The following is a 24,861-nucleotide window of genomic DNA, read 5'->3' on the forward strand; positions in this document are numbered from 1 at the left end:
TTTGGAGAAGGACTGGCCACGCCTGGCCCCAGACTGCAGATGGGGAGGCTTGCGGTGAGAGTAGCATGCCTTACACTGAGAATAACAAGAAGTCCTGTGGCACCTTATAGACTAACAAATATTTTGTACCATAAGCTTTCATGGACAAAGACCCTCTTCATCGGATGCATGAATGGGGGGTGGGGTTCCAGAGGAGTATTTAAAGAGGTGGGTCCCAGTAAAAGGGAGGGCCAGAGCTGACAAGGTCTATTCAGTCAGGGTGGAAACGGTCCATTATCAGTAGAATACATAAGAAGAGGAGAAAAAAACAAGTCAGATCAGTCAGGGGGATGTGGCCCATTGTCAGATTCCAATGTGGTGGTGTGAACTTCCAGAACAGAGAAACTGTTTTTGTAAGGGGCTAGCCACTCCCAGTCTCTGTTTAATTCTTGGTTGATGGAGTCAAACTTGCAAATGAATAGCAGCTCAGAGATTTCTCTCTCCATTTTACTTTTGAAATTTTTTGTTGTAGGACTGCTACTTTTAAATCTGTTACTCAGTGTCCAGACAGATTGAAGTGTTCTCCTACAGGTTTGTTTGTTACCATTCCTGATGTCTTATTTATGTCCATTTCTACTTTTATGTAGAGACTGTCCAGTTTCACCAATGTAAATTGCAGTGGGGCATTCCTGGCACATGATGGCATATATTATATTAGTAGATGTGCATGTAAAGGAGCCCCTGATGGTATGGTTGATGTTAGGTCCTGTGATGATATCGCTGGTGTAGATATGTGAGCAGAGTTGGCAGCAAGGTTTGTTGCAGGGATTGGTTCCAGGTTTAGAGTTACTGCGTTGTGGTCTATAGTTGCTGGAGAGAATTTGTTTAAGGTTGGCAGGCTGTCTGTAGGCAAGGACAGGCCTGCCTCCCAAGGTCTGTGAGAGTGACAGATCATTGTTCAGGATGGGTTGCAGATCACTGATGATGCGTTGGAGAAGCTTTAGCTGGGGGCTGTATGTGATGGCCAGTGGTGTTCTCTTGTTTTCCTTGCAAGGGCTGTCTTGTAGCAGGTGGCTTTTGCTTACTCATCTGGATCTGTCATTCTGTTTATTCACTTCCTTAGGTGCATATTGTAATTTGAGGAAAGCTTGGTAAAGGTCTTGTAGATGTTTGTCTCTGTCTGATGGATCGAAGCAAATACGGTTGTACCTTAGTGCCTGGCTGTATACAATGGATCATGTAGTGTGCTCTGGATGGAAGCTGGAGGTGTGTAAATAAGCATAGAGGTCCATGGGTTTTTGGTATAGGGTGATATTCACGTGACCATTGCTTATCTGCACAGTAGTGTCCAGGAAGTGGATCTCTTGTGTGGACTGGTCCAAGCTAAGGTTGATGGTGGGGTGGAAACTGTTGAAATGATGGTGGAACTCTTCAAGAGCTTCCTTCCCATGGGTCCAGATGATGAAGATGTCATCAATGTAGCACAGGTAGAGGAGGGGTGTTGTGGATGAGAACTGAGAAAGTGTTGTTCCAGGTCAGCCATAAAAATGTTGGCATACCGTGGGGCCATGCGAGTGCCCATAGCCGTGCCACTGATTTGAAGGTATAAATTGTCCTGAAATCTGAAATAGTTGTGGGTGATGACAATTTCTCACCCACAACTATTTCAGATTTGAAGACAATGACACTACCTTGCCCTCCTGCCGAGAACTCCTCTCTCAGGTCCTCAGGTAAAAAAACGAAAAAGCAGTAAAGTAGCACTTTAAAGACTAACAAAATAATTTATTAATTTGTTATTCTTTAAAGTGCTACTTAACTTCTTTTTTGTTTTGATAGTATATATACTAGCACAGCTTTTTCTCTGTCCTCAGGTAAAGATTTCTTGAACTTCAGGGCTGCAGTCCAAGAGTCATAGTTGTATTGGCTGAGGGCGACCAGCTAGTTAGCCCTCCTGAGCATAAGGCCCATAATAGAATAGCCCTTTCTGCTGAAAAGGTCCAAGTGTCTAGTGTTGACTCTGATGCTCTCTTTCATTAACTGCATCCACTACCAAGGAACAGGGCAGGGGGAATGGGCGTATATGTACTTGTACCCCTTCAACGTCATGAAGTACTTGCTCTCTATCCCACGAGCAGTAGGGGGAATAGAGGCCGGCATTTGCCAAATGGTAGAAGCAGTGATCATAATGGTTTTATTGAACAGAAGTGCCACATGGGAGGGTTCCTCCGCAGCAAGAATGTCAAGAATGTCACAGTTCAGGCTGACAGACTCAGCAACTTCCTCCACTGGGAGGTTGAGATTGCTGGCTGCACAGCAGAGAAGTCCTGGAGCACTCAGAAGTCCATGGGTGGAGGTCCTGAGATCAAAGCACCTGCCACCGCCCCATCTGGAGAGGAACTCAAAGATTCCAACAGAGGTGCCACCAGTGCTGGTTCCTGTGCGTGGTGAGGAGGACGAGAGTCTGGAGGTGGGTAGTTAACACTAGCCACAGGGGTTTTGAGATAGCTGTTGTATGTGACTAAGCAGAAGGCTTGGTACCCTGAGATTCATTGTATGACCACGGTGTCCAGAAGGGCCACTGGATAGGAGGCCACCAGGAAGTAGCCGAGTCCTGTTTCAGACTATGGCGGTCTGATGCTGCAGAGCCGAAGCAAAAGAGGCTGAATGGTAAGTCCAAGGAGCAGCCATTCCCAGAGGAGCCACCAGAGGAACACAGCCAGTGTCTAGCTTAGGGCACTTGATCTTCTGGGAGTGACAAGGTCAGAGCAGCAAAGAGAGTGGAACTGGTGTTGGGACAGGGAGAGAAGTCGACTGGCACTGGGGCAGGGACTGGCATTAGGAGAAAGGGCAGTGCCCAGACCGGTGCTGAGAAATACTGTGGCATGGAGAATGGGACTGGCATTGAGAGTGGGACTGGTGCTGGGAAGGAGAGTGGAGTCAAGAATGAGACTAGCGTCGAGAACAGGACTGGTGCTGAGATGAGACCAGCATTGGGAAATGCACCAGTGCCAAGACGGAGACCTGCATTGACAGTGAGAAGTCTGCAGGGAATACGCAGGAGGTGAAGCATTGCACACTGCAGAAGGCAGATGCCAAGAGCCTGACTGCAGGGATGAGGGAAGCCAGACTGGAGCAGGGAATGGGATCGAGTCTGAGAGCAGGAACAGAGTCAAGGTGTGTCCTGAACTGCCACAGGATGAGGCCAACATGAATGAACAACGGAGCCGAAAGATGAGTATCGAGGCGATGGCATCAGGACTGGTGAGGCACAGTGCTAAGCATCAGTACAGGAGGCAGAGTGTGGTGAAGAGCTGGAACTGGATGGACCTGCAATGAAGGCCCTGGATCATGAAAGGGCCCTGCATCCAGCAGGACAGGGCAGGAGGCTGCAAGTGCGACTGGCACTGAGAGTCAGAGTGGCAAAACCTCGGCTGGCTGTGCTGGGACTCACAGTGGGCCCAAGACTACAGGCAGTGGGGGTGATGGCACTTGGACAGGCCCACAGGCCTGCTTACCCTGGGAGACTCACTAAGGGGAAGAGGCCTCAGTATGTGCTGGGCAGCTTATCATCTCTATAAGTCCCCACGCTGCCTGGTATGTATCAGGTGTCAATGAAGGATCAACTGGCACCGCATCGACTCTGGGTGAGTCCAAGAAGATAGAGCTCAGTGCATGTGACGCAGGGGCATCAGGGTCTCGGGCCCCAGGAGCATCTGGTACCTTCTGCACTGATGAAGCTGCTGCTGATGGTGTCGGTGCCCGTGACTTGGGTGTCTTGGAGGTGTGCTTCCTAGAGAGGGAACGGTGCCACACCAAGGGTTTCAGGCAAGTTGAGCCCTTTCTTGGCACTAAGCCCCGGGCTGAGCGTGGTGTCCTGTGTACTAAGGATGGAGGTGGGAGCCTGGAGTTGAAAATCATGCTCCTCTTGAGTCTTGACACCCCAGTGGATATGGCATTTATCTGTTTGATAAGCTTCACCCAAACAACCAAGGCAGGAGTCTGGTTGGCATGGACTTTAAGCAGACATAGCACTGCTTAAAGCCTGGGACTTCCTCATTCCCTTAATCCCTTGAGGGAAATGGCAGCAGAAGGAGAAAGACAACTGCCTAACATTGAACTAAAACAGCCACAATAGGAACAGCCTCATGGGTTGTAACAGAGAGGTAGCCGTGTTAGTCTGTATTCTAACAAAACAAAACAGCAGTCATGTAGCACTTTAAAGACTAACAAAGTGATTGATTAGGTGATGAGCTTTCATGGGACAGACCCACTTCTTCAGATCAATTTTCATGGGTGGTAAGAAAGGAATTGAGGGAGGAGTTATATTTAGGCTTTGCTTAAGTGCCACTCCAGGGGCTCCCCAGTAGTTGCATGGGAAAACTTTCCAATAGCTGTGCATGTGCACACGCACACGCACACGCCTAACTCAAATAGATACGAGCCAATACCCGAAGAATTAATCATTATTCCAAATATTATTTTTTGGCACAAACCAAAATATTTTAAAATGGGATCATCATGATCTGAATAGGATTTGGACTCAACCGTCCATTGAGAGAAAAATTAGTTTGGCAAATTATTTAAAAATTGGCAAAAATAAAATAGTAAAAATTGAACACTGTACAGTCCCAATACTGTTCTTGATCCATATATGGAGCTCAATTGCCTTGACTGTCAATAGAGATTTCCCTTAGTCTTCAAACAGTGTTTGGTCTTAAAATTGTATAGCGTGCATATAAGGTAATATGACTTCATATTTTTAAAACCCATTAAATCTTAAAATGTTCCAATTTTGGCATTCAAAATTTTATTCTGCCATCACTCAGGCACAGAGCTCCTTTTTAAATCAATGTGAATATTGACTGTTGCTCAATGGCAACACTGCCTATATGCCAGTTAACATAATTTCCTCTTCTACTCAGATGAGGCAATCACCATAGCATCTCAAATACTACTTGGTAGTAACTGCTAGCAAATGCTGAATTCTGAGTGGTGACCACTTTATTGCTTTTTTAAAATCAAGTCTTATGTTAAAAGTTTTGTATTGTGGATTACAGGAAATGTTTTTCTTTGTACAAAAATACAAAAACAACAATAAAGTTACCTTTTGTTCAAAACTGTCAGGAGTCAAGAAAAAACTGTGCAGAGGCACAAAATAGCCCTCAAGGAGACCCATTAGCAGCACTAGATACACACCATCTGCAAACTGAAAGAGACCATGACACATCTGAGTATATATTCTAGAACTGTATACTTCATTTTGCCATTCAAGCGACATACGCATTGTGTATTACAACCAGATCGGCAACATTACTAATGCTAACATTTTTAATTGAATCAATAGACTTTATCTGTGTGACTTCTTACTCTTACATCAGGTATTACACTGTGTTATGCCATCATGACTAAACTGATCTGACACTGAAATTAACAGGTGGGCATATAAGCACCCTGAAAGGAGGCTATAAGTAGCACAGATCTGCAGTTACGGGTGTCTTATCTTTGGAGGCCGAGGTTTGGTAACTGGGAAGTGAATTCATCCTTGGAGGAAAGGGATCCGTGGGTCCATTTCTGTTAGTGTGAGAGCCTCAGGATGGCTGTTCTGTGTAACACAACTTCAATTCAGATTCTGCTGGCTCAATGTCAGAAGCCCAGCCACCTCTCCCAAACTTTTTGTGATATGGCACATAGCCCCAGAGCAGAGGAAAGCAAAAATAAATGTTACCCAGTGATTGCATGGGGAATTCCAAAATATGGGAAAATGGGGAAGGGAATAAAGAAGCAACCAAACAGTTATCCAGAGTGCGGTGAAGTCCCTATTAAATTATTTTTAAGGGTGCACAATTACAGGTAGATATCATCCATCTGACTGCTACGGTGCATATTTACCAACAGGATTTTACGCAGTTTGAACCTAATGGCTTTTATTTGAAAAATGTTACATGGGAAGATGTAGGATTGTGGGATCCATCACTAACAAAAAATCAGGTTAGTAATGGTTGCACATAGTCTTACCTCAGATCTAGAAGGCAGTAATTTTCAAATGGTATTTTGCTCAATTATATTTCTTTTGTTGTAGTTTACCAGCTTAAGTGATGGTTTTTCAGCTGGCTCTCTCCTGTGGGACTCACATGCTCTGAGGGTCTGCCTTGACTACGCAGGTCAACCTGGTCAAGGTTGATCTTCCAGGGTTCAATTTTGTGTGCCTAGTAGGGACACGCGAAATCGAACTATCTGCGGTCAGCAGTCAATCCCTGTACTCCTCAAACTTGCGAGGCATAAGAGAGGTCAATGGGAGGATTTCTCCCATTGACCTTCCTTAGTGAGGATGGCCAGGTAAGTCAATTGTAAATAAGTCAATTCTAGCTATGCAATTCCCATGGCTAGAATTGCATATCTACAATCAACTTTAATGTCTGGTGTAGATCTGGCCACGGATTGGCCTCACTGGGCTGTAGGAATAACTTGGCCATGCTCCTTTCCCCAGCAGCGCCTCCTGCATGGCGGGAAGGGTGGTAGTGGTTTGGTGGCAAATCAACTTAAGTTACCAGAGACTTCCCATTCTCTCCACTGCCCAGATCCACCAAGTTTCTGGTGTTGTTATGTGTGCAGACTGGCTAAAATGGGTCAGCAACCCCAAGCACAGGTTCCAAGAGTGGCATGCAAAACAATTTTCATCGGCACACGAGGTGGGAGCTCAGCCCTGCCCTCCTTCCCCATGCCGCTGGGAGCTTGCTCAAAGCCATGCCACCTATGGATTAAATAAAGACTAGCTAATGGTACCAAATACCACCTAAATGGTGAAGCTCCGCAACTTTATTTATTAATGGAGCTATTGTATGTAGAACAAGCTGAGGCGGGTGGACTGAGCAGCTTCTGCCCCCTCATTCTGCATGAGATGAGGGTCTGAGATCCTTGGATCCCTGAATTATTTTGGATAATCCAAATGGCATATGAACCATGATTTGGTCATCGACATCCAAGGGACTGTGACTCCTTACATCACCCTAGGGAAGAAAAGCCGGTCAGAAAATTCCCCACTGCCTTGTAGGTAGGTTTGGAAGATCCAAAGGCTATGAGAGTAAACCCAGACAGAAAACTCGGAGTGGACACCCTAAGGCAGTTAGCTGGGAGGATTTGTCAACCCTGCTTTCTAACATCTCCTTGCAGTCACCTCAGTTCCAAACATACTGACTTCTGCCTTTCCTTTGGATTCAACTGGGATGACCAAGAGGGGGACAGTGCCGCTTGGACAATGCACTTGCTCCAAACACTAGCCCAGACAATGCAGTGTGTAAGAGGGTGCCAAATGGAGAGGACACTCCATCCTTACTGATAGCATGGAAACAACATGGAAAGTGGCAGTTATGGGTTATAAGCCCTCCTCATTTGGCAAAGAGGAGGACACCATGGCCGTGTCTACACGTGCCCCAAACTTCGAAATGGCCATGCAAATGGCCATTTCAAAGTTTATTAATGAAGCGCTGAAATGCATATTCAGCACTTCACTAGCGTGAGGGCTGCCGCGGCGCTTCGAAATTGAAACGCCTTGCTGCCGCGTGGCGCGTCCAGACGGGGCTCCTTTTCGAAAGGATGCTGCCTACTTCGAAGTCCCCTTATTCCCATGAGCTCATGAGAATAAGGGGACTTCGAAGTAGGCGGCGTGCTTTCGAAAAGGAGCCCTGTCTGGACGCGCCGTGCGGCGGCAAGCCGCATCAATTTCGAAGCTCTGCAGCAGCCCTCATGCTAATGAAGCGCTGAATATGCATTTCAGCGCTTCATTAGTAAACTTCGAAATGGCCATTTGCATGGCCATTTCGAAGTTTGGGGCATGTGTAGACGTAGCCCATGGGTCACTGGTCAGTGGGAGGAGTCATCGCGCTCCACTGGTAAGTTACCACCTGCCTCAAGCCGGGCGGTTCCCAGTCAATAAGACGCTGACCTGTCACATCTGCCTTCCTCAATGGGTGCATGGGGATAGACCACAAATCGAAAAGTAGATGTACATAACATACCCGCCAAAAAACGAAATAATAAATCAATTTGCTCCCAGCTCGGTAGCTGGAATGTGCAGACTATGTGTCCAGGACTTGAATCTGCCCACAGTGTTATGAACACTGACTCAATATGCAAAACAGCAGTCATAGATTAACAGCTAGACAACTGGAATGTTGACATTGCTGCTCTCCAAGAAACCAGGCTGGCAGATGCTGTGTCAGTGAAAGAACCCAACTATACTTTCTTCTGGAAGGGCTTGAGTTCAGAAGAACACCACCTCTACGGAGCTGGATTTGCTGTTTGGAACAATCTGCTGTCTATCTATTAATAAGCCCACAGCTGAATCAGAATGCATTATATCTTTGAGGCTCTGCACCAAGTCAGGATAGCTCAACATCATCACTGCTTATGCACCCACGTTGGCGTTGTGCACCGAAGACAAAGATCACTTTTATTTTAATCTTCAGAAAGTTATTGACTCTTTTAAAAATGGCAAACAACCATATATCCTTGGTGACTTCAATGCAAGAGTTGGATGTGACCATCAGTCCTGGCCTGTCTGCCTCGATCATCACAGTATTAGGAAAATGAACGAAAATGGTCAAAGGCTTCTCAAATTCAGCTCTCAGAATCAGCTCTGCATCACTAATACTTTCTTTAACTTGAAAGAGTGTCACAAGGTTTCATGGCACCACCCCAGATCCAGTCACTGGCATCAACTTGATCTTGTACAGGTATGCAGGAAACATCTCAATGCCATCAAATTTACATGCATGTAACACAGCGCAGATTATGACACTGATCACTCCTTGATCATCAGCAGAGTGAAAATTGTCCCAAAGAAACTCTATATGACAAAGGAATGCAAAAAGCCAAAAATCAATACCTTCAATACCAGAGATGAACTGAAATACTGTATCTTCACAGATGATCTTACTCGTGAAACGGAACACAAATCTGACCAACAAACAGTTGATGAAGCATAGTTCATGCTGAGAGATGCAATAGACGAATGTGCCAAATCTGCCTTTGGAACACATAAATTCTCTAACAGAGACTGGATTGAGGAAAATGCTGATATTCTTAGGCCTCTTCTTGAAGAAAAACACAAGGCACATCTAAATAACATAAAGAATCCATCTCAAAGCACAAAAGATCAATTTCGACATGCAAGATATGTTCTTCAGAGAATTGGTGTGCAAACAAGTATTGGGCTGATCTATGTTCTAATATTCAAAAGGAATCTGATTTAGGTCACATGAAAACCTTGTATGATGGACTGAAGAAAGTACTTGGACCAAACATTACCAAAGTCACCCAAGTGAAGCATTTAAATGGACAGGTGATCACAGACAGAAAGCTGCAGATGTCTAGATGGGTGGAACACTACTCAGGTCGTTATTCCCATGTGTGTACAATATAACCTGAACTTGACAACCTCATCCCAACTCTTCTAAAAAATGTCTCAGCTAGATGAAGAGCCTATGGAGCAGGAACATTTTCAAGCTCTTGATGCTCCCTGCAATGGAGAAGCACCAGGAAACAACAGAATCTCAGATGAAGTCCTGAAGACAAACAAGACTGTGTTCTTCGCTTTCCTCTATGATTTACTCCTAAAATGTTGGAGAGCAGATGTCCCACATGACAAGAAAGATGCAAACATCATCACTCTCTATAAAAACTAAGGTGACAAGGGTGACTGCAACAACTACAGAGCATCTCATTACTGAGCATCACAGGTAAAACATTTGCCCGTGTCATTCTCAAACGCCTGCAAAAACTCACAAATGTAGTCTATCCAGAAAACAGAACGTGGCTTCAGGGTTGGCAGGTCAACAATGGACATGATTTTCTCACTTCGACAACTACAGAAAAAACGCAGAGAACAAGGAAAGCCATTATTCATAGCATTTGTGGACTTAACAAAGGTGTTTGACAAAGTTAGTAGATCAGGACTATACAGAGTATTAACCAAGATTGGCTGCCTACCGACCCTACTCAAGCTCGTAACATCCTTTCATGAAAACATGAAAGCAACAATGCAATATGAGGGACCTACATCGGAACCGTTTGCAATGAACAGTGGACTCAAACAAGGGTGTGTTTTCGCCCCTACCCACTTCGGCATATTCTTCTAGTTCTACTAAATTGCGTGTTTCAAAAGTCACCCAGCTCTCTTTACAACCTGGCAAGACCCAAGACCAAAACTAAGGTCAAGAAAGTCCTCATTGGGGAACTCCTCTTTGCAGATGATGCAGCTCTCATCGCTCAGAGTGAAGACATGCTATACTCACAGACGGATTCTCTGTCTACAGCCTGCAGGTTGGTTTCTCTTGACATAAATATGCAGAAAACTTTGTATTCACTCAATGTATACCTCAACGACCCAATGTCATTCTGGATAACAGCCCATTAGATGTGGTTCCACAATGGATCTACTGTCACCACAAATCTACCCATGGATGAATAACAGAACATCAGAATTGGGAAGACAACTAATACTTTTGGCAGACTTACGAAACAAGCATGGAACAATCCTAAAATGACAGTGAAAACAAATATACTAATCTACCAGGCATGTGTATTAAGTATCCTGCTATATGATTCTGAGGCATGGACCGCCTACTTGAACCAGGAGAAAAGAGCAAACAGCTTCCATCTTCACTGCCTCCGCAGAATTATGACTATGAGCCGGCAAGATAAAGTTTCAAATGCAGATGTCCTGTCAAGATCTGGCATACCCAGCCTCACAGTGATCCTCAACAGCAGAAGACTACGATGGCTTGGTCATGTGAGAAGAATGGGTGACAAACACCTTCCCAAAGAAATCCTCTTCGGTCAGCTGTCATGTGGGTTGAGAACAAGAGGAAGACCAAAGCTAAGATTCAAGGATACATCCAATAACACCATGAAAAAATTCAACATAAATCCAAAATCCTGCAAATCTACATAATCAGATCAAAACACCTGGCAATGATTGCTAGAATAGGGCATATCATCCTTTGATAGTATATGTGCAAGCCATGCAAAAGAACTCCATGTTAGAAGGAAAACTCTAAGACTCAAGAATTCAGAATCAGACTGACATGCAGTTATTGCAAACAACCGTGCAAATCCAAAATTGGAGAATAAGCCATGAGAGAAGCTGCAGACTAAAACGCTGCCCATAGATTCTCATCGCTGCAGCTAACCACTGTCTCTCGAGACGAAAAGGAACCATAGTAGTAGTACTATAACTACACACCTTATGCACAATGTCTTTCATGCATGTTACTAATTTTAATACTTTTTTCAAGAATTTCAGTGCAAGATCATATCATAAAGAACTATAAGCATGTTAAGCTTTTTTAAAAAACATGGTTTTGAGTTCCTTTTGATGACACAAACTCAATATTTTTTAAAAACAAGAATTGTATTCTTTTCACACTTATGTAACATAAAAACTGATTAATAGATTTTATCTGAACTTAGACTGAGATGAGGCATGAGCAATTTTTTGCCCAAAAGTAGTATTTTAGAGAAAGTCATGAATGACTGTGAAAAGAAGTTTAGAATAGAATGGCCATCTCAATCTTATCTTTACATCACATCAGTACATACCATCAATGGTAGAACAGAGCATGACTTAATCAAAGTCTGTTTAACCAATCCCCTAGGTTATCTCAAGCAACTCAGAACCTCCCTGAAGCTGCTCTTCATTGCTCTGCTATTGGAAATATAATCAACCTCTCAGTGTAGCAAAGTCCCATATTAATGAACTATTAGGGGTCTCTAGGGATATTTGAGCAGTGAGGGTTCTTCAGTAAGAAAAAAAATGGAATAAACACACTTAAAAACAGAGACATATTTCTGGAAGCATTTATGTCTCCTGCATCTAGTTCTTAATTCACCTTTGCAAAATCCATACCTATTACAGACAAGTGGTCCTGAGACTTTTTTGTAAGAAAGATCACATCTTAAAGGAAAATATTCCTATGGATATCTCTCCTTTCGCTGGCGATCATGCAGACCACCTTCTTTCCTGTCTCACCATGTAACTTCCTTGCGGCAACTGCAATGCTTGTTTACATAGAAAAAAAAACTAGGGAAGTATTTAACGAATTGTTAGCTTCTTTTGATGTATTCTAGCAACTGAAAACAAGGAGGAAGAATCATCACTCTGTCACACAGTACAGTTCTCAAGCTTAGAGCCCAGTGACGCGATTGTTTATGCGCTCAGAAACTTTATTTGCACAAGCAGTCCTACTGAGAGGTGTCACAGCACTCCCAAGAACTTATTCATTTGATTAAAGTGAATTTGGTAGGTGGAATGTAATTACCCAAGTTGGAATTTGATCACAATACCAGGGATAAAATTCTGATTGCAAAAACTGGAATTGTATCACTATGACCAAAATTGTTCTGGACCCTCCTTACAGAGTGTTCAAGTAACAATAATGGTAAAGGAAGTATATAATCTTTCGAGGGAATGTGCTCTAGAAATTCAGTTACTACTAGAACAGCTTTGTAATAGTTTTTATCTTCACATGAAAGACATATACAAAATTAAGCAAGCCAGATGGGTTTCTGGGTGTAAAAACACTGATTTAATGATTGCCTAATAAGAATCTACTGAAACCTTTGAACAATTATGGCACATATATAATATGGAGCAATTTTCTTTCCTGACTAACCATAGCTATAGAATCTTACCTGGGTTTCCAGTTCGGTAACCTCCAAATTCAGTTTATTCAGATGTTTGTTCACAAAAGTGATGAGGGTCTGAAAAATGAGAACACGTTGATCAAGGCACACTTTTTAGAGCAGCAGTTTCAATTTTTCCCATAAATTAGACCTGCTCAGGTTATAAAGTTACGAACAGAAACCTACATTTTTTAAAAGTATTTAATGCCTAGAGATACTGGTTTTCTGAATGAAGAACAGAACTGACATGAACACTAATCAAACAACTAAAACACCGTCATAAAGGGATTTGTCTTCAGAAATCTAAAAATACATTTCTAAACCTTCTAGAGAGTTGCATTATTGGAGTTGTATTTGATAGCAGCTGAAACACCTGAAGGTAGATAATCCCCTGATGTAAACTGGCATTTCTCAGCTGACTTCAGTGGAGCAATGTGAATTTATAGAATCATAGAATCATAGAATTCTAGGGCTGGAAGGGACCTTAGGAGGTCATCCAGTCCAGCCTTCTGTGTAAAGCAGAATCAACCCCACCTAAATCATCCCAGCCATGACTATGTCAAGCAGGGACTTAAAAACCTCTAGGGATAGAGATTCCACCATTCCAGTGCTTCACCACCCTCCTAGTGAAATCGTTTTTCCTAATATCCAACCTACACCGCTCCCTCTGTAACTTGAGACCATTACTCTTTGTTCTGCCATCTGTCACCATTGAGAACAGTCCCTCTCCATCTTCTTTTGAGTCTATACCAGCTATGGATCTACCTATGAATATTCTTTTACATTATATGCAGGGTATCTCTACTTTACAATTAAAAACCCATGGTGGATCCACGCCAGCTAATTTGGGCTTGCAAGGCTCATTGTGAGGGCTGGTTTAGTTTGCAGTGAAGACAGGCTCAGTTCACAAGGTGGAAGGTTCCTAGAGTTTGGGCTGTAACCCAAACCCGAATGTCTACACCACAGCTAAATAGCCCCATAGCCATGTGCTGAAGTCAGTTGGCATTGGCAGCTGTGGGTATGTGTACACTATATAGAGATACCAGAGTTACATGACAAAGTTCTTTGCAATGGAGATGTCTGTATCTCTCTGCTCTTCTATGTTCTGAAGCAAAATAAATTAATGTTCACGACATCAATAAATGTACCCCTCATAATATGCAATCACAATATTCTGATTTACATTTTCAGCGCAAATTTATTACATTGAATATATTAACATGACATGACTGTATTTCAGAAATAACACTTTCCAACCTTTTTTACAACATTGAGCTTGTCTGGAGCGTGGTCAAATAAAGTATCAAATGCGTCTCGTTCTGAAAAATAGTCAGATTTGTTAGCATAGCAAACAACAGCTATCCAACTGCATTAAAAACACAAATAAGAGTTTGAATGAGATCAGCAGCATCAGCAGAATCTTTTTTAACGTAGTTTCCCTGCACTGCAGTAGTCTCTTTGGTCTTCTCTATAATCCGTTACTGTCATTTGTCACAAATATAGATTCCTGGAACTTTGTCAGCATAATGAAGTGATCTAAACAATGAACTGTAACTTTGCTCCCTGAGATTTACCAAGAATTGGCATCTATATGACATGTAGAATACCTAGATAAGTAAGCAGAGGTAGATAGTGAGCTGAACGAATTCATGGAAGTAGACCACTTTGCTGATCAATTAAGAGCTGAACTAGAAAAACAGGAAGTATGTGAGCTTGCACCTTCAGTCACTGACAGAACAACATTTGTAACAAAACGCACGTAATGGTGATTGCATTGCACTGTGATCTTTGTGCACTACCATAAGTGCTCCTGTCTCTGCTGTAACATGATGCTTGGAACACATGATTCTATGCCACCCTGGATTGTATCCTGGGACATTTTAATGCTCCAGGCTGTAAGATGACCCCACTGAAATTAAAGCATTCTCTTAAAGACCAGGACAGAAAGCCAACCTACCAGAGGTAGGAGAACTGAGGAAACAATATGCTTGCCTTCTGAAAAAGAAGACAGCTTGAATCATCCCTACGTGACTCCACTTTGGCCAGCAATTTGTGTGCCACAAAATGACTTCACAGACAGCTAATTTTGCCCTCCCTAAACACAAAGAGCTGGAATGGTGAGTTTACTAACTTTCTCTGACACTCCAAGTGTAGAAGGTGGAGGCCCACAAAAAACGTAACACCTTGCCTGTATAGGCGCTGCTTAAAACAGCTCTCCAAGGTCACAGATTCCCTGATCCTGGCAGGTTGTAGCCACCAGCAAGAGAGAAAACCCCAGTTTAAAAACCAGGAAGACATACTTGGCTGTCGCTCTGTGGGATAACCCTAAGCTTTAGGAGAGAACTTGGAAGCAAAGAGAAGAAGTTAAGTTGCAATCTGATAGGTGACTTTTCAATCTACACATGACTATATACGGATCTTTCTTTAGCACATAAGAATTAAATTACTACCTTAAAAAAGTAATTTATTAAAAAACAAAATATACTGGAAGGTGATAAATCATACTTGGCTGCTAGAAGTTAGGAAAACATCTAAAAACATCAATGTTAGAGCACAAAGAATTACTTCCCTGGGATTCAGTTTAGAAGTTAGAGCATACAGTGAAAAAATACGTTAATCAGCCTAAGAAGTCCCACACCAACCCCAAAATAAAAATAACCTGATCGTGTCTAATGAAACATTTCCTTTCTACTTACATATCTGTATGCTCTGATTATGATGTGGCCAGGATATTTACCGGATTCATTAAGCCTGTTTCACATTAAGCACCTTGGTCTCTCACTCCCTCTCTCTCTCCTCCACCCAGAGGACAAAGACACCCTCTGACTGCAACTGCCTGAGTTCAGAAATGAACACTCTCTCCCTGTTGGCTCACCTGGCTGCTAGCCAACAGAGATCCCACTCGCTGGACACATCTACACTACGACAATCCTCTGAAAGAAGATCCTCTGGAAGATCTCTTCTGAAAGATCTTCTTTCGAAGGTTCAGGTCCACACATAAAAGGTGGATGGAAAGAGCCAAGATGTTTACAGTGAAGCTGAGCCTGTGCCCACTTCTGACTCTAGCCTCTGAGAACCATTGACCCACAGCAGTTGCTGACCCACAGGATTCCCTGGCTCACTTGCTGGCCATCCTGTTTGCAGCCATCCTCCACCGCCTACGGTGCTGGAGACACAGTCCTGGGGGCCCAAGCCTATCACGTCTGCTGCCATGCCCCCCTCCCAGGTCTTCCAGCATGTGTGGACACACCCTGTGAGCTCCAACTGGTGGGAGAGGGTGGTCCTGGCCAAGTGGGATGATGTGCGCTAGCTGCAGAACCTCCGAATGGAGGACACCTTCGTGGAGCTCTGCAGCCGGCTTGCCCACGTCCTCCAATGCCAGGACACCCAGATGCGGTCAGCCCTCTCAGTGGAGAAATGCGTGGTAATCACTGTCTGGAAGGTCGCCACCTCAGATAGCTAGTGCTCCATCAGGCAGCAGTCCGGGGCAGGCAACTCCACCACCAGGGCCGTCATCCTCAAGGTAAGGTATGCTCTGCTTGCTGGCCCAGCACAGGAAGGTGGGAGGGGGCTGTCAGGCAAGGGGGACCCTCAGGGGCCTAGGGTGCAAGGGGGTGGGGAATCCCCACCCCAGGGAACCATGATACCCCACCCATACACAGGCCTGCTACCAGAGTGGTGGCCTCGTGGTGGAGAGGCGGAGGGGGCAGGGGGAAGGGTAGGGGCACCCCTGTTCACACCCATGAGTGTGTTTGCTCTCTGTTCCCTGAAGGCTGTCAGAGTCATCAACCAGGTGCTCCTCCGGAGGCTCATGCACTTCGGGGACTTGGATGCGGCTGTCGCGGCGGGGAGTGCCACCCTCAGCTTCCCCCATTGCTTTGGAGTGATTAATGGCACACTTATTGCCATCAGAGCCCCAGACCACAGCAATGGCTGCTATGTGACTAGGAAGGGCTACCATTCCATTGTGCTGCAGGCGTTGGTGAACCCCCGAGCCAGTTTATGGATATTTACATGGGCTAGGCTGGCCAGGTTGGGTGCACGATACACACATGTTCCAGAACCCTGGCCTCTACTGCAGTATGGAGGCTGGGATCTACACCCCCCAGCGGGAGCATGCTGTCGGGACACGGCCATTCCCCTCTGCATGGTAGGTGACCCATCCTGCCCCATGCAACCTCTGCTTATGCAGACATACGCAGGCCCCCTCAGTCCCACCCAGGAGCTTTTCAATGTCCCTCCTGCCTAGGCATGCAACCCCATCACATATGCCTTTGGCCGCTTGAAAGCGAGATGTAGGTGCCTCCTCACATGCCTCAATGTCAGGGTGGAGAATGTCCCCCAGGTCATGGGGGCCTGCTGTGCCCTCCAAAATCTCATCCAAACCAGGAAGGAGACCTTCCCCTCAAGTCTGAATGGCCAAGGCTGGTCCTGGCTACAAGCAGCTTGCTGCAGCCCCTGACCGGTAGGTCCACTGCAACATGCTCTGCATCTGGGAAGCCTTCTGGGAGGCTTTCAGTGACCTTTCCCCGGGGTTCCTCCCATCACCATCCCATCCCCCTCTAATAACAGGGGACACGGGGGTGTGAGAAAGTACAGTGTTTAGTGCAAATTAGGAGCTTTAGAAAAATGAAAACAGTACAATTAACTATTAATACAATTCATTAATTAAGTGCAATTATAACAGTGGTGAACAGGGGTAACTATATACATGGGATGGGGTTATATCTCAACCTGGAGGGGGGCCACAGCCAGGGAGGCATCTCAACATGCAGGTGGTCCAGGGATGGCAGGGGGTGGCATTATTCCATGAAGGGGATGGAGGGCTGTGAGCCCCAGTTGCCATGGGAGCCCCTCCTGCCCAGTGTGTGGAATCCCTGTTGGGGCAAGGATGCAGCCAGGAACATGGGTAGGTGAGGAGAGGTGCAGTGGGCTTGGGCTTGGCTTTGGCAGGTAGAATGGGAGGGGCTGCCTCGGCATGGCTCACCCTGCCCATGATCCAGGCTGTGAGGCCTTATAGGGCAGCAGGGGAGAGGTCATGTGGGAGCTGGGCAGCAAGGGCCTCAGGGGTGTCAACTAGGGGGGAATCAGAGGGGTGGCTGGGAGGGCTGGAGGCTGGGTTGTCAGCTCGGTGAGGGCCATGCACACCGTGAGCAGCAGGCCCACCACCTCCACCCACATTTCCTGCCATCAGGCCTCAGTCTGCAGGCCTGCCTGGATGCCAGTGGTGGGGGTGGTCCAGTGCTCTTGGCCTCTGCTCCCGGACTTTGCAGCCCAACAGCCTGGCCAGAGCTGGTTGGCCTCAGGTGTACTGGGGCTCTCCTGGCCCTCAGATGGCACAGGTTAAGAGATGGAAGGGGAGACAGAGTCAGTCCCACAGCCCAGCCGCAGTTGCCATGTCCCCCACCCCAATGGGCAGCAGCCCCCACCCCTGGGCTGAGGGACAGGGATGTCTTGGAAGCAGTAGCATATGCAACCTGCATGATGCATGACACCCATGACACTTTGGGGATGGTGCTAACTGTTGCAGGGATCCCTGCCCCCCACCGGGCATGGGCTAGCAGGTAAGGGGGTTCATACAGGCAAAGGGGGGTCCACACTGGGATGGCAGGTGAGCTGGGTGGAGCCTGACTCTTCCCACCCCTCCCTTCCATGACACTCACAGCACTGTCCACAGGAGTGGGTGCTGGGTGTCACCTACGGGCGTGCCTGCTGGTGGGATGTGTGGGTCTGGCCTGTCACCCATGTGCCTGGGCAGCAGCCTGCCCCCGCACCGCAGGGTATGCAATGTGCTGCGCACTTACTGGAGGGTCCCCCAAAGAGGTCGGGTCCCACCTGGCTTGAGGTGGCGCAGCTGAAGGATGCCAACGGCATCTCAATGACAAGGGTCCTGTCCATGGACTTATCCTCATATGGGACCTCCAACTATGCATCTGGATCTGGCACGCTGGCCTGGCTGGAGGGTCCGGGCTGGTCCCTGTCTAGACCTGGCTCCTGGTCTGGTGTAGCTGGGGCTCCAGGGCTGCCATATGCAGGAGGCTGTGGGGTGGGGAGCTGTCCTCGCCAGCAAGGATGCTGTGGAGCTCCCGTTAATACAGGTAAGTGGTTGGGACCTGCCCTCACCACCTGGTCAATTGTCCAGGCAGGGTGGCCTCAGGCGGCCAAGCTGCTGGCCAGTTTGGCATAGGCAGAGGCATTTTGCTGGTGTCCCATGGTGTCCTGGAGAATCCCCTTGACTTGCCAGAGCCCCAGGAGGTCCTGGAGCTCTGGCTCAGTCCAGGAGATAGCCCTGCATTTCATGCCCTGGGCAGGCTCATGTGGCCCCTTGGCTGGCTCCCTGAGTGTTGTTGGGTAGCTGGGTGTCAGCCATGGTGCTCCAGGTGCTGCAGGGGTGACTGAAGGGTTTGGGTCACAGCAGCACACATGCTCGCTGCCTCCACACTCTCAGCTTCCTGCCATCGTGTTTCTGGGTTCCTGCAGTTTTAAGAGCAGCTGGAGGTACAGCCCATAGAGCCCTGATAGTGTTGGTAGGGGCGTCTCCATGCTACAGCTGGCCAGCGCTATGGAGGACTACTCTTTTGAAAGAAGGCTCACAGAGCATTACACACACTTTTCCTGAAAGATTCTTTCAGAAAAAGGCTCTCTTCCTGATCTGGGAGTGGAAGAGGGCCTCCGGAAGAAGCACTACGTTCTTTTGAATTCCATTCGAAAGAAGACATTTTGTGTGTAGATGCTCTGCAGGATCTTTCGAAAAAGCCCCAGCTACTCTGAAAGATCTTGCTGGTGTAGATATGGCCTCTGAGTTTAACCACTTACAGGTATTCATTCATCACAGTCCCATTGACTTCAATGGTGATTTCACACGAAGTAAACTGCTGCTTATTATGAGTAAGAGTTTCCTAATCTGACCCAAAGAGCAGCCATGACCAGAGCCTTTGAATTCAGCTGTGAATAAATTATGTAAACCAGATTAGCACTGTACATGGTTTGAGTCTCAGTGACATTATATGATGCAGTCTCAAGTTAAAAACTGAACAACTCTTTCAACTAAAAGAGACTAAGTCTCTTGATAGTAAGTAAATAGGAACATAGCATTAAATTCTGTGGAAGTATAAGAGTTATGTTGTAATATAAGAAGTATAAGAGTTACATAAAAATCACACTATGACACAATGTTGCTTCTGGGCTGCAGAAGGGGAAGTTATGTTGATGCTGTGTGTAGGAATGCAGGGTGGGTTTGGATGGAGCCAGGTGTGCCGGGGAAAGCAGGAAACAGAGCAGTAGGTGTTAGACGATAATTAATTAAGGTAACCAGAGAGTCCTTAACAGGAGATTGCTGAAGGTGATATGGAAATGAAGGTACTTGACTGGTCTCAGGGGCTACGTGAGATGAGTGAGAGTCTGGCTTTTTCTTTGTTTATGGAACCACTTTCTTGTGCTGTATAAATTAAGAGACCCAAGTGGGGGAGGACTTGTGCTGTACAAATTAAGAGACCCAGGTGGGGGGAGGACTCACGTTTCTGGATGTATTAGCAGAGCGGCTTTGCTAATAAGCAGAGTGGTCTGACAAATTGTGAGTCTCGAGTCTAACTTTGACAATTCTCTAAAAGGAAATGCAGTTGTTTTATGGAATATCACCTCTGATTCATGTTTGTAATATCTAATAATTAATGTTTGTATTTAAAATTCTGGGGTGAAATCACCATTCTCTTGTAAAACAGCATTTGCTGAAAGGCACAAGAAATCATTTGTTTCAAAATTATTATTATTATTATTATTATTATTATACCAATGCTTCTCTTATTTGTTAACTGCCAGACCAATTTGAAGCACATTTGTTGACATATTTACCAAGGCAGCTGCAAATCCTGACCTTACTTATGGTTTGAACAAACAGATCAGCTGCAGGAGAATTAACTAAAGTGCACTTTGGTAGATTCAAGAAAATGAGAATAGTAACATGAAACTTACCATGCCTTCCTGATAATGCTCTACAGAAAAAGCAAAACAAAATTATTATGTATCTCATTTACTTTATGTAATGCTTTTCTTTAAGAAAGACAAGAAAACCGCATGTATGGCCAGATCCTTAACTCTGTGGAAACTGGAATAATTTAATACAGTTGAATGTAACTCCACCAGTTTTACCCAAATGAGACTGGCTCATAGTATCGCGGATCAAATAATACAATCTGGTTGGCTTCAGTAAAGGCTCATGGTGATATCAAATAGTGTACTTCCTAGTGCTCAGGAAAATCTACATACCTCTTATAACAATGGAGACAGTTTTGGTATGTTTATTATTATCATTAACTCCTCTCCCTTTACCCCAAAGATCAAGTTGTCACAGCCACTACAATAAAAGGCTGGCCAAAACAATAATGCTTGGACTAGGTTCTTAAGGATTGTAGAGTTTTGTTTCATTTCATCCTTCATAAATATCACAATTGAAATAAACCCATAAGGATTAATGATGAGTCATGAGCCTGAACTGTCCTACTAGAAAATAAAATTTTCTGTTGTTGCTTCTTGCTAGATTTGAATAATATTTCCCTTATAAACTGCACATTGAGATCACATCTAAATGTCTCACCATGGTCACTTATGCTTCTCTGGACCCTAATGCTGAATGTAATACTCGGGAAATACTGAGGTCTTTTTTTTTTCCCTTTCTGAAATAACCTAGCTCTCTGTGAGCTAAATTGTGCAATGTAAAAACATGAGATATGCTCTACTTCTTGTCTGTTTGAAAAACTTCAGGCAACTTTGAATTTATAGTATTTGAAACAAGATACAATATAGATTTCCTCAAATGTGCAAAATTCATACATATTTTCTCCACCTTTCCTTTGGTCTCAGTCTTTTGGAGATTTGCAATTTACTTTGTCAATGGTAATTCCAATTTGGTAATGTTACATTTTGAGAGGCATATCTGAAAGCCTTGTAAAGGCCTTGTAAAGACCATAATCACTAGCTGAAACATGATCCCACCCAGAACCCCAATAATGAAATCTAAATATCACCAAATGTTTGAATTTTTGGGACACATCTGTGTTCAATTATTGAACTGTTGGCAACAGTGGTGTTGACATACTCAGTGTTACCGGTTATTTCCTCTTGGATTTGTCGGGACTGGAGGATTCCGTCTCGTTTCTGGGGGAAAAAAGTGGGTTTTGTTTTGTTTAGTGCAGATTAATGTTTAGGGTACTATAAAATTATGTATGATCTACAAATGCCATCAGATAAACATAAAATAAAAAACTTCATTTTTTTCAAACTGACTATATTATTTTACTTCCATTTGTATGTATTCTATAGAATTTAGTCCTGACAATTCACTTGTTAACCTAAATATGGAAGAAAAGATACCAATGCTATAATACTAATAGACTTCAAATGTCACCTCCTGTAGCAGAGAATCTAAGGGCTAAAAAATCAGTTTCTTCTCCTTTCTCCATCTTTCTTCCTTCATGTTTCTGTCTAAAGCCCCAGTTAAGTAAAGAGTATGAAACAGCTTAAGCACACAACAGGTTTGGTAAAGAGAGATGGTGTGCTGATTGCAGGCTATATTTGAAAAAGCAGCCTCGGCAAATGGTGCCAATACAGTCCCAGTTTTTGCAACACTGTTCTATCTTTTCCCTGTTCCCTTTCTTTCCCCTTCATTATTTTTATTTCAAAAATTTGCCAATGTGAGCCAAGAGGTACAGTCAAATTTTGCGGTACAAAAAGAAAAATCAGGCAAGTTCTGAGTATTCCCCACCCTTGTCCACTCTCCATCACACAAGGATGTGCAAAACCACATTTCTACTTGTCTTGAGATCACACAGTACATCACTGCATAAAGGGTCTAAAGGAGAACAATCTCAAGGGAAGCTGATCATTCCTCCTCCAAAAAGAAGTAGTGTAGTGGTTTTAGTGGCTATTTAGGGATGGTCTACACTAAGAAATAAAGTTGAACTTAAGGCGCTATGACTGAATTTAAAAAGTCTCTGTCTACACTCCAGCGCTCAATTAAGTCAATTCTAAGTGGCTGTAACGCCAAATTCTGTGCTGCTTCCCAGTGAAGTTACTCAAAAAAACAAAAAAACAAATTTGCAATGTTGACCTAAAACAGTGTAAATTTATCAGGGTTAAAATCGACTTTATTAGCCATGGATATTGTCTCACAATGCCCTCGAGGTATCCTTTCAGGTCATCACTCTAGGTGAGTGGGAAGTAGGAAACAGGATGCCTGGCAATTTTGAATTAATTTCTTTATGATCAGCATGGTGATGGCACCTATTCACTTTAGAGAGCAACACAATGGAACCATCAGGAGAGCCAGGGACTCATTTTGTCTTATGGGCTAGCCCCCATCCCAACAGAGAATGTGGTGGCTTGGCTGTAAGGACCAGACAGCGGCCATGAGAGTGTGGGGTATCGTGTACTGCGCAGGACACAGCAGGAGAGGTCGAGATTTTTTTTTCAGAGCTTCACTTTTGTATGTGGAGGCCCTGGTCTCCCAAAAGGCACCTTTCAGTTGGGGGTTTAGCCCCCACCTCACCATGTGGCTGGCTAGTCCTTCCAGCCGTCATGTGGTAGACCAGCCCTTGCCTCACCACACCATGTGGCAGCTAGGCTGAGGAGTCATGCTTGTATGAGAGGCTGAGAAACTTCTTTTCTGCGGTTCACATTTGTCCAGGGGCAGCCCCCACCCATAGGCAACACGCAGTCGGGGGTCTATCCCCCACCCAACCACACCACATGGCCAGCCTCCGACCCCAGAAACATGTGCCTCTGGTGCAGTGTGGTTCCAGACAGCAGCATGTCCTTGCTTGCATGCAGTGAAGGCTCAAAAGACTGGAAAAATTTTCAGGAGCTGCTTGTCACTGGGGTGGCAGGGTGGGGGTGAGGAATTGCCCCTGTGGCAAAGATTTTCAAGGGGCTGTTGCTATGATCATCAACAGAAGCCTCTGGTTGCTCCACCTGCAGGGCCCTACCTATATCCTGGTGCCAGCACTATGCTAACAGGAGCCTCAGGTGAGCCTCTGGCTCCTGAGGTTTGCAGGGGCGGAGGTGCTGCTGCACGTGAGACAGCAGGGAAGCCACCAACCACTTCTGTGTGAGGTATGTGGGGGGCAGTTTAGGGCTGTGGGGGGTGGGTTGAGGCTGTGGGAGGCATTTTAGGCCTGGGGGTGGGGGGCCAGGTTGAGGCTGTGGGAAGGGGGTAAAGCCTGGGGGTGAGGGACCAATTTGGGGCTGTGGGAAGGGGTTAAGCCCAGGGGTGAGGGGCCAGTTTGGGGCTGCAGGGGGTTAAGCCGGGGTGGAGTGTGGGGTAGTTTTAGGCTGCAGGGTGTGTGTTTCAAGTCTGAACTCAGGTGGGTCAGGGCCATGCAGGGCCAGGGGGTGAGGTTAAGCCTGGCAGCAGGCAAGAGATGTGGGATGCCCCAACGGCTGCTGGACGCAGCGGAAGCCTGGGGCAGAAGGAAGGGAGCAGCGGACCTGCAGGAAGGCGGCTGCTGGGGGGCCACCATCTGTGACCTACACCTGGGGATCACCTGTGCCTAGTGGGGGGGTGGCTGCACCCCCTTTGCACTCTGCAGTGCCCCTACCCCCTGACCACAGCTCCCTACGTGGCCCTGGCTCTGTCCATCTCCACCCCCCTGCTCGGAACCCTCCGCTCTGTTCTCCCAGCACACAGCCCACCCTGTTCCCCTGCCCCATGCCCTACGTACAGACCTCCCTGCCCCCTGCCCAGTGCCCTATGCTGGTTCTCCCTGTTCACAGCCCACATTAGCATAATGGCAGCCACACAAATTTCAAAGTGCAGACTTCCAATTGCAGATGGACAGTTTAGACCAGGGCAGCTTCAAAATAAGTGCTCCAGTTCGACATTACCCTACTCTGATCTAGTTCTGTGGGAGTGAGGGAACGTCAAAGTGCGGCGCTTATTTCGAAGCTGCCCCCATCTACACTCTCAATCTGCAATTCAAAGTCTGCACTTTGAAATATGGGTGGCTGACATTATACTAATGAGGTGCTGAATATGCACATTAGTGCTTCATTAGCCTGCTTTGAACTGCCTTGTTACCACGCCACCTGCGATGGGAGAGGGCAAACGTAGGAGCTGCCTTAGTGTAGATGTACCCTCAACAAGGAGGAGGTGGTATCTGTGAAGCAGCTATGCTGCTAATCCCTCTTTGCTTGTAGAGAAATGATGCA

At 45.6% G+C, this 24,861-nt stretch overlaps 1 protein-coding gene across 8 annotated transcripts in view; it reads right to left on the minus strand.

Moving 5' to 3' along the window:
• PARVA (parvin alpha) overlaps positions 1-24,861 on the minus strand; it is a 208,344-nt gene that overhangs the window by 48,872 nt on the left and 134,611 nt on the right. For all 8 annotated transcript variants that reach the window (XM_074997362.1, XM_074997358.1, XM_074997363.1 and 5 more), the window contains 5 exons: positions 21,755-21,813; positions 20,632-20,651; positions 13,918-13,979; positions 12,670-12,738; positions 5,084-5,185 (listed from right to left, as the gene is read on the minus strand). In XM_074997362.1, the coding sequence (XP_074853463.1) occupies positions 5,084-5,185; positions 12,670-12,738; positions 13,918-13,979; positions 20,632-20,651; positions 21,755-21,813 (312 nt within the window). The remainder of the gene's footprint in view (positions 1-5,083; positions 5,186-12,669; positions 12,739-13,917; positions 13,980-20,631; positions 20,652-21,754; positions 21,814-24,861) is intronic.

This window comes from Carettochelys insculpta, chromosome 6, assembly GCF_033958435.1.
Source record: "Carettochelys insculpta isolate YL-2023 chromosome 6, ASM3395843v1, whole genome shotgun sequence".
Classification (NCBI taxonomy): Eukaryota; Metazoa; Chordata; order Testudines; family Carettochelyidae; genus Carettochelys; species Carettochelys insculpta.